Source organism: Tupaia chinensis, unplaced genomic scaffold, assembly GCF_000334495.1.
Source record: "Tupaia chinensis unplaced genomic scaffold, TupChi_1.0 Scaffold000527_1, whole genome shotgun sequence".
NCBI lineage: Eukaryota > Metazoa > Chordata > Mammalia > Scandentia > Tupaiidae > Tupaia > Tupaia belangeri.
This window is the reverse complement of record NW_006160040.1, coordinates 760977-773773: the sequence shown is the minus strand read 5'-3', so window position 1 is coordinate 773773 and position 12797 is coordinate 760977. Positions and strand designations below refer to the sequence as shown.

The following is a 12797-nucleotide window of genomic DNA, read 5'->3' as shown; positions in this document are numbered from 1 at the left end:
TTATGCGCGAGCTTAGTGAGAACTGGCAAATAAGCACGTGTGGCGCCCCCGGAAGTGCCCTTCTGGCATGCCCGGCACATTGTGACATTCCGTGCTTTGCCGCTGACAACACGTTTTCAAGTTTCTTTAGCGCAGTGGCAGGCCTTTGTTTGGTGTTGTACAGACAGCGTGGTTTCCTAGTCTGACCTTTCATCTTTCTTCCCTTGCCAGCTAAAACAGTCTTTTCATACAGGGTGGCATGGCACCTTTGAGAACTTGCCAACTTTAGTTCATATGGTAACTTGGGCAGACACGTTGCCAGTGAACCAATTAGTATTTTTGTCCATCCCTTTCCCATTTCTCCATCATGTTCAGAAAGTACTCATTTTAATGGAAATTAGACACTAATGATCTAATATCTCCTTTTGTCTTTTGCAGGTGCAAGATTATCATGGACATAAAATCTGTGACCCTTACTCTTGGCTTGAAGACCCGGACAGCGAGCAGACAAAGGTAGTTTTGGCTTATAATTAATGATGAGGCCGCTTTGGTAGGTAATCCTGAACTCTAGATGTCAGTCACTGTAACTTTTCCTTCTTAGTATCTTCTTGTGTTTTCTGCCACGGGATGGTGAGTATACCTCTTGCATTTCAAACGATTTCATGAAAAAAAGACAAAAACATGTTTAGTCCCAGACAAAACTCAAGTAACTATTGGGTCATTGGGAATGTCATGATGCATTTTTGCATAGAAAATTATTAATGCAGTAATAATCAAACACACACTAAATTAGGACCTGCCTGTGGTTTGGTGGTTAAGGGAGTTGTATCCCACCTGGCTGACTGTGGGGTTCTAGTCCTAGATCTGGCAGCTTGAAAAATATACCAGGTATATGTTCATATGTACCCAGAATTCCAAAAGGAGGGAGTAATGTAGGAGAAGGGATTGCAGTGTGACTACGCCCTGTGGAGGGTGCCTTCTCCCTTTCTCCTTTCCCATCTCTGTGCCTCTCTCTGGCATGTGCATGTGCCTTCTAGTAAAATGTTTTTCAAGCCAGATTATAAATACAAGAACATTCTTGTGTCTTATAGAAGTAAGGGGATGGAGGGAAGAAACTTCTGCCCTGTCTGAAAGCATAAAGCTTTCTTTTCTTTTGGAGAAGCGCATAGTATTTCAAGGGCCCAACTCAAGTCTCATTTCATTAATGACGTTGCCCATGACTACCATGTTTCCCAGATATTTTTCCCTTCTTGGGATTTGTCATTTCTATGTGCTTTATGTGGTTCATAAAGTTTGCCTGAGTCAGAGACTAGTGTTTCTAACATTTGCCTCAAACTCTTTGATTCTGTTTATAAGCATACTGTGTATTACCTAGTACTTAAAAACATGTGTATCATGTCTATAATGTTCACCATTTTAGAAATATGTTTGAGCTTGTTTAGAATCCCATAGCACTATATATATATGTATAAATTGTACTTTAGGTAGTTTTCCAGCCAGCCTCCAGAAGCCCATATTTGAACTCTTTCCGTATCTATATTCTCATGTCACTACATAAACCAGTGTTCTTTGGAGAATTGAATCCAGATTTCTAAAGCAATTTGTATTGACTGGGAAAGCATCCTTCCTAACGTGGACCTGCCCAGTAGAGCTCGAATTCACCTCTCGCCTTCTTTCCGCTTTGATAAGGAGAGGAACAGGGTGCAGAGGATAGCCAGGGCACAGTGATATCTGGAAGAGGAGAAAGTAGCAGTAGTTGGAGGTTGCTCCTACTTAAGTAAATCCCATCGCCACCTCTTCTCTAGTTCCCTTGCCCTGGCTGACCTGCTGCTCTTTCCCCATCCTCACTTGTTCTTTGTGATTAGTCTCTTTCCTTCTGTGCCCACTGCAAAGTTCTTCCACCTTCTTACTTCCTTCATCCCTGTAGTAAACACACCATTTTGAGATTTTTCTGATGTTTTTTACTTCTGTTTACAGTTCTACATTTGCTTTCTTTCCTTATTGCATTCAAGAAAGACAAAATGTCTTAGGACTGAGAAAGATTGATATTTGAGTTTTAATTTTTCTTTTGAGAAGTCTTGGGTTTTAAAAGTGGATAGGCAGGATTCCAAAGTGAGGAATAGGTGAATATCCTTAGGAGTGGTAAAGATAAGCTCTGCAGGGACCAGCAGTTAGCGTAATGGCTATGTTGCTGAACTCCCACGCAGCTGACCGCGATTCTAGTCCCGGACCCGATGACTTAAACTCACGCTGGGTGTGTGTGCATGCATGCCCAAGATCCTGAGAGGAGAATGGAGGAGAAGGGATTGCAGCGTGGCCATCCCCCCTGAGGGGTGATTTCTCACTTTCTATCTCTCTGTCTCTCTGGTGAGCACACGCACCCTATAGCAAAAACCTCTCAAAAAAAAAAAAGATAAGCTCTGCAGATAAGCCTTAGAGGACTGGGTGTGGTGTTGCCTTTGAGCTGGGATTGGGGATTGAGCCTGAGAGTATACAGTCACAGGTGGTTGTATAACCCGTAATGGATAGACAACATTAGGAGAGAACACGAATTTCAGTTCTTGGGAAACTGTCACCAAAGACTCCCTGTGATCTCTGTCCCAAGTATTGGGTACAACCTGGGTTTCGTTGATGAGCCTTTGACAGTGATCTTCTGAGTAATTCAGCAACATCAAAATGACCCAGGTTCTGTTGGTGTTCATGAATGTACACTTCTCTGTTCCTTAGTAGATGATGGCTGGTCTTTATTACTAGATGTCAGGCTTCTAATTAGTGGATGAAACTTTGCTAATTAGTGATCTTACAGTCAGCCCTTGATAGAAGCTAATAGCATTGGAATACATGCTATTATTTTTTGCAGTATACATTTATTGGATGCTTACTTTGTGTAAGACTTTACTTAGGAGCTTTGCATACCCTGTCTCACTTAATTTCTTTTTTACCTTTTTTTTCATTGCCAGATGGAGATAGAATGCCCCCCGCCCCCACTCCCGCCGTGGTGCCTGATCCTTTTCCTCTGTTCCTCCATTCCCTCAAGGTTCTGGACACTCATGCATACATACTCTGTGTGCTTCAAGCCATCGGGGCCAGGATTTGAACCACAGTTCGCCATGTGAGATCGGCTCCCTATGCACAGTGCTTAATTGCTGCACTGTGGGGCTGGCCCTCTCACTTAATTCTTAAACATTAAAATAGATAGTTTTGGGACCAGCAGTTGGCATAATGGCTATGTCACTGGACTCCCACGTGGTTGACCGCAGTTTGAGTTCTGGATCTGGTGGCTTAAACTCACGCCAGGCAAATGTGTGTGCATGCCCAAGATCCCAAAAGGAGAATGGAGGAGAAGGGATTGTGGCATGGCCATCCCCCCTGGGGGGGTGATTACTCACTTTCTGTCTGTCTTTCTGGTGAGCGCACGCACCCTACAGCAAAAACCTCTCAAAAAAAAAAGATAGTTTTATTTTCCCATGTGAGAGATGAAGCAATTGAGGTACTGAGTGATAAGTAACTGACTGAAGGCCATCCCGCTGGTCAGTGTGTGGCCAGGAGTGGGGCTCAGGTAGCCCAGGTTATTACCAATTTCACATTAAAAAAAAAATAAATGAAAGCAAAAAGACTCTGAGTTGCAATAGCTTTAGGGATGTGAGCTGTAGGATTTATTCATGCCTGTGCTTGCCTTGAGACTTTGTAGGCCCTTTTGTCTGGGCGCTGGGCCTCGGCTCATGCTGGCCTACCCAGACCTCATGCCTCAGGGAGCAGAGGAGGCAGCTCCTGCCTTTGCTCTGCTTCTTCGGTACCCACCTCTCTTACCGCTCCCTAAACAGGCTTGTAATGGGTGTGAGCTAGTATATCGTCTAGGATCTGCTGAATTAGATTGGTCTCAGGCTGAAAAGGCAAAGTGTGACATGAAGACAAAAGCAGCATAGGTATTTTCCACTTGTAGTTAGAAGCGTGTCCACAGAGGTGCATTAGCCATACCTTCTTAGAAAAGAGGAGAATGTTTACTTAGCCCCAGAAACAAAGAAGCTGCTGCTTACACTTTGAATAAAAGCTAGTCAGAAAGTGAGAAACATTATAGCCCTTTTATATGAAGATCAGAAGTGCTATTGGTAGGTCTTTGATTTAATCTCGTATTTAATATAGGTAATCCATTTCTGACAGTGCCTGGCGTTTAAGGCTTTATCCTTTATAATAGTATAGAAGAGCAGACTCTAACAGAAAATTCTCAAAAACATAGCGGGTAGGGGATACTGGAGTTTTTCTAAGTAAATCCTTTCCAACTGTCAAGGCCTGTGTCACCTTATTTTATAGATCTTCTCGCTTATAAACTCACAGTTCAGTTGATTCTCTGAAACAAATCTAACTTTGCTATGAAAGATTAATTGAATTGGTAAAGAAGAACTAAAAATACATAATATGTCTATAATTAATATTTTTCTAATAATCACATTAAAAAAGAAAAAAAAAGAATTACTTTCAGTTGCTACAGTATTTTATTTAATATCCTCAAATCATTTTAACACATAATTGATATAAAATATTAAGATATTAAAATATTAAGGTATTTTATATTCTTTTTTTCAAAAATACCAAGGTAAGTTACTTATTTTTTTACAAATTCAGGTTTTTTTAAATATTTTTATTTTTATTTTTCTAATTATTTTATTTGAATTTATTTCTTTATTTACTTATTTTAATTAAGGACAGAGTGAAAGAGAGAGAGAGAGAAAGAAAGAAAGCCACCAGGTCTAGAACTTGAACCACAGTCAGCCATGTGGGAGTCCAGTGCTCTTAACCACCATGCCACCTGCTGACCCCAATTTTTTTTTTATTTTTATTTTTTGAGCGTTTTTTGCTATAGGGTGCATGTGCTTGCTAGAAAGACAGAGACAGAGAGACAGAAATCAAGAAGTCACCCCTTGGGGCGGGGGAGGGGAGGTGGCCATGCCGCAATCCCTTCTCCTCCATTATCTTCTCAGGATCTTAGGCACGTACGCACACACACCTGGCATGAGTTTAAGCCACCAGGTCCGGGATTTGAACTGCAGTTGACTACATGGGAGTCCAGCAACATAGTCATTACGCCAACTGCTGGTCCCTCAAGTTCAGCTTTTAAAATGCAGTGTGTATTTTATACTTAGAGCACCCCTTGGTCCAGGCCAGTCTCATTTCAGGCGCTCAGGAGCCTCATGTAGGTAGTAGCTGCCATCTTGGACCATAAAGATATAGGCCACCCTTTCTTGTAAGATGTAAAGAACATAACTAAAAATTGGAAGATTTTTTTCAAAAGCAGAATTTATTTCAGGTATTTAACAGTTTAATATTAATATGTAACAGATCAAATAAAGGTGTATAATTATCCTCATTATATTTAAGGAAATTAAAATTCAGAACTAAAAGGAGGAATACCAGTACTTGAGCAAAATGACACATAACATTCAAAATGACAAATATGATTCAAAACAGCTTAATAGAGTAGCATGTTCTGTCACATTATTTTTATGTTTTGCAAAGATTTGACCAGTGCTTTCAACATGAACCATAATTTGGTAGAAGAGAAAATAAAATGATCATTCATTATAAATTATATGAGTATGTGTCTAGAAAATTGAAGGGAAGTAACTGAAAACTTACTAGAATGAGTGAGTTCGCTAAAGTAACTAGCTACAAAATACAAAATGAATAGTATTGCTATTTACCGTAATTTTTAAAAATTCATCGTTACTATTTTTAATTTGACTAGAGAGAGAGAAAGAGAGAGAGGAAAAGTGAGAAAGCAGTCCACCAGGTCCAGGACTTGAACTGTGGTCAGCCATGTGGGAGTCCCACACCTCAACTACCTTGCTACCTGCTGGCCCCTACCATTAGTAATTTTAAAAGAACCCATTTGATAGCAAGAAGAAAAAGCAAATACCTGAGAGCAAATAAGAGATTGTAAGCCTACCAGGATAGTAGTAATATTGCTTTCAGACATGTGGAGATGTAGAAAAAAGGGCTAGTTTGAGATATTAATAATAATGAAAAGTTGGAAATAGTTATTTCCAAAAATTATGAAGTCCTTAAGCATAATGTAGTACATCCACTTGAAGAAATAGTATGCAACTACTAAAAAGTTGGTTTGTGAAGATTGCTAACTAATAGGGAAAAATGCTTATGGTATAGAAAAGGATGCAAGATCTCAGTGGTCTAAATTATTACAACTTAGAAAAATACTATGTAAAAACTATTCTGGGAGAAACTATATGAAAATACAAACTAAGAGGAAGAACCTGGATTACACACTCTTTAGATATTTATCAAGTGCGATATGATCTTCAGTTTAACCTCACTGGTGTAAATGGGACTTCAGGGTAACCCATGCAAGTTTCAGCATGAAGTGCCGGAAAGGGAGGTTGCATTGCAGGTCTTAAAAATGATGTGAGGCTACATAGGCAGGTGTTAGCTGCCAGTTAGCCCATGCTCCCATTTCATAGGCATTTCCTCCTGGTCTTTTGCAGCTTGAGGCATAGAGGAAGTTTGTAGCAGCCTCTAATCTGAGTAACAAGGGTCTGCTCTCCCATCCCCTTCTACTGATGTTACTATGCATGTGGTTGACTTCCTAGTCTACCTTCCTAAATTTCCTACTGGCATGCACATTTATTCCCAAGGCAAATAAAGAAGCAAGCCCTTAAACCCTACACTTTTCATTAGCTCCTCCAACTTCTTTCTCCCTGTCTTTCTCCTGGCTCCTTCGGGCTGCCCTATTTAGATCTTATTTAATCATGGGCCATCTTCCTTTCTTTCTCTGCCTTTCTCTGCATACCTACCATGGACATCATTGAAGCCTCCCTTTCCTCTGTCAACACTAGCAATAACATCTCCCATCGATGTGCACCATTCTCTTCAAGATCAGTGGTGGCCCAATTGCCAAATTTAGAGACTTGCGAATATTAGCGTGTATTCTTCAGTAGGGATGTGGAGCACATGTCCAGGGAGAATTGTGGAAATTTTTGTGTAGTGTATACTGCCAAGGGCGCTGCTCTTCCCACTCAACCCTTCATGGACTCTCAGACCTTGGGCACTCCCAAATGTATTTACATTGCTTTCATCATCAAGGCGGTATCTTAGATCCCCAGCGGAATACTAAATTATTATTTATCCCCCTGACATCTTCATCCTTGGCGCCAGTCAGTCTGCATTACGCCATTGTGCCCCTTCCTGTTAGTAATAAATTCTTCTCTCTTCGCATGTACATTCTCTATCCCATCAGGCTCCTAGGCACTCAGGCACACGTGTCTGGCATGTTTCTCAAGCCATTAGGTTCTAGACTTGAACCATGGTGGGTCATGTGGGATCTGGTTTTCCATTTGCATGGCTTAACTGGTATCCTACAAGGATGAACTATAAATTCTCGCTACTTCTCTGGCTTGGTTTCACAATCCCAAATTGTAGATAGAAGCAGCATAATCTGTAACCTCAAGCTCTTTTACCTCATCTTATTGTGTCTTCATCCTCTTAGCTGAATATTCTAGAAGTTAATATAGAGTTACTGAAGGAGAGAGACACAGAAAGGAAGCATTTACAGATTTACACCTTCCAAGGAATAGCTGCCTTAATTGTAATTAATCGTCAAATCTGGCTCACAGAAACTGTCCTAGGGCTTGAGTACAGGAGTTAACCAAATGTGAACATCAGCTGCATATATCTAGTGTCATTTTTTTTTTTTCTCCAGGAGCTTCTCTGGGCAAAATGAGAGCAACAACAACTCAATTTTCTCTTTCCTGGATCCAGAGAAAAGTTTAACAGAAATCAGCACATACCCTTCTCCCACACACACATACATATACAAAGAAAATGTTTTTATTTTTTGAGAGGTTTTTGCTATAGGGTGCGTGCACTTGCCAGAAAGACAGAGACAGAGAGACAGAAAGCGAGAAATCACCCCCCAGGGGGATGGCCACACCGCAATCCCTTCTCCTCCATTCTCCTCTCAGGATCTTGGGCATGCACACACACGCACGTGGCCTGATTTTAAGCCACTGGGTCCAGGACTCGAACCACATTCGGCTACATAGGAGTTCAGCGACATAGCCATTATGCTAACTGCTGATCCCAAGAAGATGGTTTTGTGTACATTTCATTCCTTCTAAAATAATAAGATACAATTGCCATTTGTTTCAGAGAAGATTAAAGAAATACATACACAATGTAAATCTTTTCTAGGGTATTGTAAACTCCCCATTCTCAATCTCACATTGACCAAATGATTGAATAATTAGAGGTAGTCCCATTACACCTGCTGATAAGGAGCTATGAAAAGAGGAATCACGCTGAGAGTGTGTATGCTCTTGTCCAAAATCCCAGAGGAGAATGGAGGAGAAGATATTTTGATGTGGCCATCTTTCCCGGGGGTGAGGGTGATTTCTCACTTTCCCTCTCACTGTCTCTGTCTTTCTCTCTCTAGCTAGCACATGCACCCTATGGCAGAAACCTTAAAAAACAAATGAATAAATAAAAAGAGGGCAGGAATCTTTTAGTTGTATCAGGTAAGAAACTTAGAAGTGTCATCTTCTTCACTGTCCCAGCACTGTTTCTGTCTTTGGCAGGAAAGATTTTAATCTGAGAGGAATTCTGATCATCTCTAAAATATGTAAATAGCCCCCGGGGTGGGGGGTAATATCTTGCTTTCTGTCTCTGCCTTTCCAGCAAGCACAGGCACCCTATAGCAAAAGTCTCAAAAAGTAAAAATCAGAATAAAATCAAAGAGTTAAATCACATACTTTGGGATTTCTATGTGGACATTTTTATGTCACAGAAGTCATTAGAAAACAAAGTTTAGGAGAATACACACATGCTTTCCCTGCACTCTTTCTTGTCTGCCCTGAAATCAGGATTTTTGTCTGTCTGCTTGCTTTTGTTTTTATTCTTGTTCTCCGAGAGCAACCCTAAAAGTGAAGCACGAAGAGTTTCTGCTCTGTTCTAGTATTTGTCTGGCTGGATCTTCCTGGACCTTGTGCTTTCCTGAGCGTGGATCCAGAGCCAGCCATTGGTAGAGGAGATGGGCTTAGGTGGGCAGAGATTCGGGGGTTTGATTGCATTTCCCCATCAGGCCGTTGCAGTGTCAGGCAGAAGAGGAGCCATCAGAATGGAGGCTTCCTGTGCCTGAGGAGTAGTTAAATGTTTCTGAACCAAAGGCTGTTGGGGCTGAGGAACACCAGAAGTTAAAGGTATAAAAGGCAGGTTTGGTTTATACCGTTCTTTGAAGACTTCAAAACAGACTGGAGCTATCGTTTTTGTGGATAGTTCCTGCATCCTGGGTTTGCAGGCGTGTCTGATGTTTCTATTAAAAACCATGGAAGAGTGGAATATTTGCCAAATGCGTGGAGGAGGCAGAAGACCCAGTAGCCCTGTTCTTCTGTTTTCTTGTTTTGTGACCACAGTAAGCTTCCTATTCTGGGATGTATTTTCTTCATCCATAAAAAGAGTAAAATCATGGGACCAGAAGGTGGTATAGTAGTTAAAAGCCTGGACTCCCATGTGGTCAACTGCAGTTCAAGTCCAGTGGCTTGAAACTCACACCAGACGTGTGTGCCCAAAACCACAAGAGGAGAACAGAGGAGATAGGATTGCGGCATGGCCATTGCCCCTGGGGGGCGGGGGGGGGTGTGATTTCTTGCTTTCTGTCTCTGTCTTTCCAGCAAGCACAGGCACCCTATAGCAAAAGTCTCAAAAAGTAAAATTCAAAATAAAATGGAAGAGTTAAATCACATTCATTCATTTAGCGCTAATGAGAAAATATATGTAAAAATTCATTTTACGAACAGCAAAGCACCAAACAAGAGAAGATGGTGCCACTCTAGCACTGCTGCTTAAATGCATTGGGATACAGACCTCCGGCTCGAATCCCCTAGTTGCTTAGTCAGAATGTTGAACTCTAAAGATGCCTCTCTCTTTTTATCTCAGCCACAAAATTTAGCTGGATTTTCCCTGTGAACTCCAGGTTTTTCATAAAAGTTAGGAACTGTGACTTTTAAGTGTGGTTTCACTGTTCTAAAGTGTGGTGATTAAATGAGGCCAGAGATTACCTTAAGCTATTTGGTAGTGTCCCTTTTAATTGGTACCTCATGAATCCCACTGGCAAAGCTACCTATGAATCGCCATTGCACCCCTTCATTAATGTCTCGTATAAGGACCTGGTTAGAGATTTACTGCTGTGTGTCATCTCATCCCTAGAGGAGATGGGAAATGCTTTAAGCAAATACAGTATCTCCAAGACGTCTAAGGTCTTACATGTCTCATTACCTCCTGTGGGAAAGTTCAGCCTTGTTACATTTTATAAATATGCTTCTCACAAATCCACAATCGAAATATGTGTTAGGTAAGAACTTCCTTTTGCTTTCTGGATGGGATACTTATAAAAAGTACAAGAGAGCCAGCTGGTGGTATGGTGGTTAAGGTGGTGGGATCCCATGTGGCCGAATGCGTAGTTCAAGCCCTGGACCTGGACTTGAGAATCAAGCCGGTGCATGTATGTGCGTGTCCAAACTCCTGGAAGGAGGGAGAAAGGGAGAAGGGATTTTAGTGTGACCACACTCCATGTAAGGCGCTTTCTCACTTTCCTGCTCTGTTGTGCAAGTGCATGTGCCCTCTCCAAGTTAAAAAAAAAAAAAAGTGAAAGTATTAGAAATTGCTAGTACTGAGTCATTTCTCTCTTTTGAGCACTGCTCTCCCTTCTTTTCCTATCTCCTTTCTGTTCTTTTCTGTTAACAATGTCTTGATCCAAACTGTAAAAACTGATTCTGGCCCCACTAGGCAAATAAACCATTATGGCAGGTGAGAGCAGCTCCTCGGGTGGACCGAAGGCCAGGCTTACAGCAGGCAGGAACCAGGTACTGGTAAGGCTCTAGGCCTAGAATTTGCTGTTTGCGATCAACACAGCTGGTAGCATCAGTTACCTCCAGTCGTGCAATCTTCTGTCCCTTATTGAGGTGTCTGTACCCCAGAAGAGGGCATCTTGGTTGTCCAGGCTCGGGATGTGTGCCTTCCCCCTCAGCTCTACTGGGACAGTAAGAGAAGACTTGGTAAGAGCCTCTGCTCTGGCTTCTGCAGTGCCAGGACGGCTACCTGGAGATTCTGCCCCATTTAGAAGGGAGGCCACTAGGGAGAGAACAGATTTGGACTGTCCCAAATGCCACAGTCCTGCAGGTCTCATTTTCTCTTCTTTCTCTGTATATGCCCTGTTCCTTCGCCTGCCTTTTCATTCCTCCCCGTCCTAAGTTTACTTCATGGGCATTGTTGTGAGTGGGACGGATGTGGCCTACACAGTGTAGAATTTGCATTCTAACTTAGGAGAACTGGAGATTAGAGATGGGCAAGCCACGTGACCTTTGAGCTATTAGTGGTCAGTGATGAGGAGAAGCCATGTCTATGGTGAGTAGAAGCTAGGACCCTAGCCTGATACATTACTGGCGTCAAAAGCTCCATTTTAGAAAAGCGGGTCCTAAACCCTTGATGAAAGGCTGCAAGTCTGTGTGCAGAGAAAGTTGCTGTTTTCTTTGTAGGCAGCTACCCAGCTTTGATTTCAGCACTTTTTCTGTAAGATAATTGGCATCAGGTGTGGTATCTGGGGAAATGGTTGTCAGAGAACTAACAACTCAAGAATTAAAGTAACTGACTTCTTTTGACCTCTTTTTTTTCTTCTTCTTCTTTTCTTTTATTTTCAGTACCTAAGTACCTAAAATCCATTCACCATCCCATTCTGCCATGGCCAGGGAGAAAGTATCCAGTCATTCACTCATGAAAAGGCCCTGGGACACTTGTTAGAAATACACACACCAGCGCTCCACTTCTGGTGTATCTGATTTCTATAGAACTCTGCTTCTACCCTCGGTATTTCTTCAGAGCCACAAAGTTTGGGAAGACTGCGCTAGAGAGTGACTAGAGAATGGCTGTAATGATAACCTGGTTTAGCTAGGGTTCATTTTCAAGGCACTGATGGTCTAAGAGATGCCTCACTCCATGTATAGCATCTTTGCATTAGAGAAGCAGCATTGATGGTTCTGATGTTTCTCATGGAGTGAAGCCAAGGCATAGGTCACAGTGAAGACGCTGATCATAGACCAGCTCTGTGTAATCATATGCCCCATTTCCGAGCGTTCCCATCTCATGGAGCGTTGACAAGTGACCAGTGTGGGTCTGCATGTAATATGCTCTTATAGTGACTCTACCCCCTATAGTTATGTTTGTTTGTCATTTCTAATTTTGAATATCTGTAACTCTTCTCTGCTTTCCTTGATAAATTTAGCCAGAACTTTATCTAAATGTGCATTTTTATTTTCCTTTCTCAGAAAGCAGTCAATGACTTACAGGTTAAATTCGCCTTATTTTCTAGTTCACTAATTTCTTATTTTCTTTTGTAATTTTAAGATTTTTTAAAAATTTGAATGCTTACTTTTAAACTTTCTCATTTAATGATAAAGCGTCTTTAGTGTAGGTGCCCCTGCCAGGCTTCCCCAGCCAGACCCTGGGCAAGTCTCTGGCCAGCTCCTCCCCATTCCAGCCTGTTCCTTGTCCACCAACCTCACCTTGCTCAGCACATCGAAGGCCTCCTCGAAGGGCTGTTTGTCAGGACCCTTGATTAGTGGTGCCTGAAGCCTGACTCAAACCAGGTCATAGAAAAAGAGCAGCTGAGTAGCTCGCGTTATTGGAGTCCAGATTATATGTGCCTCTAGGCACAGCCCACTCCAGGAGTGCACCTGGTATTTCTGGGAGCGTGTCTTTCTTTTTCTCTTAGGTCATCTGGCTTTCTCTGAGCATTTTGTTTTCTTGCAGCCTCTCCT

General features: G+C 41.9%; 1 protein-coding gene across 1 annotated transcript in view; it reads left to right on the top strand.

The window, feature by feature from the left end:
• Nucleotides 1–417: 417 nt before the first annotated feature.
• The window catches only part of PREP (prolyl endopeptidase), a gene marked incomplete at its 5' end in the record, with an annotated part of 120087 nt that continues 107707 nt past the window's right edge, over nucleotides 418–12797 (top strand). The window contains 1 exon segment of the mRNA XM_014591041.1: nucleotides 418–492. Within this exon segment, the coding sequence (XP_014446527.1) occupies nucleotides 418–492 (75 nt within the window).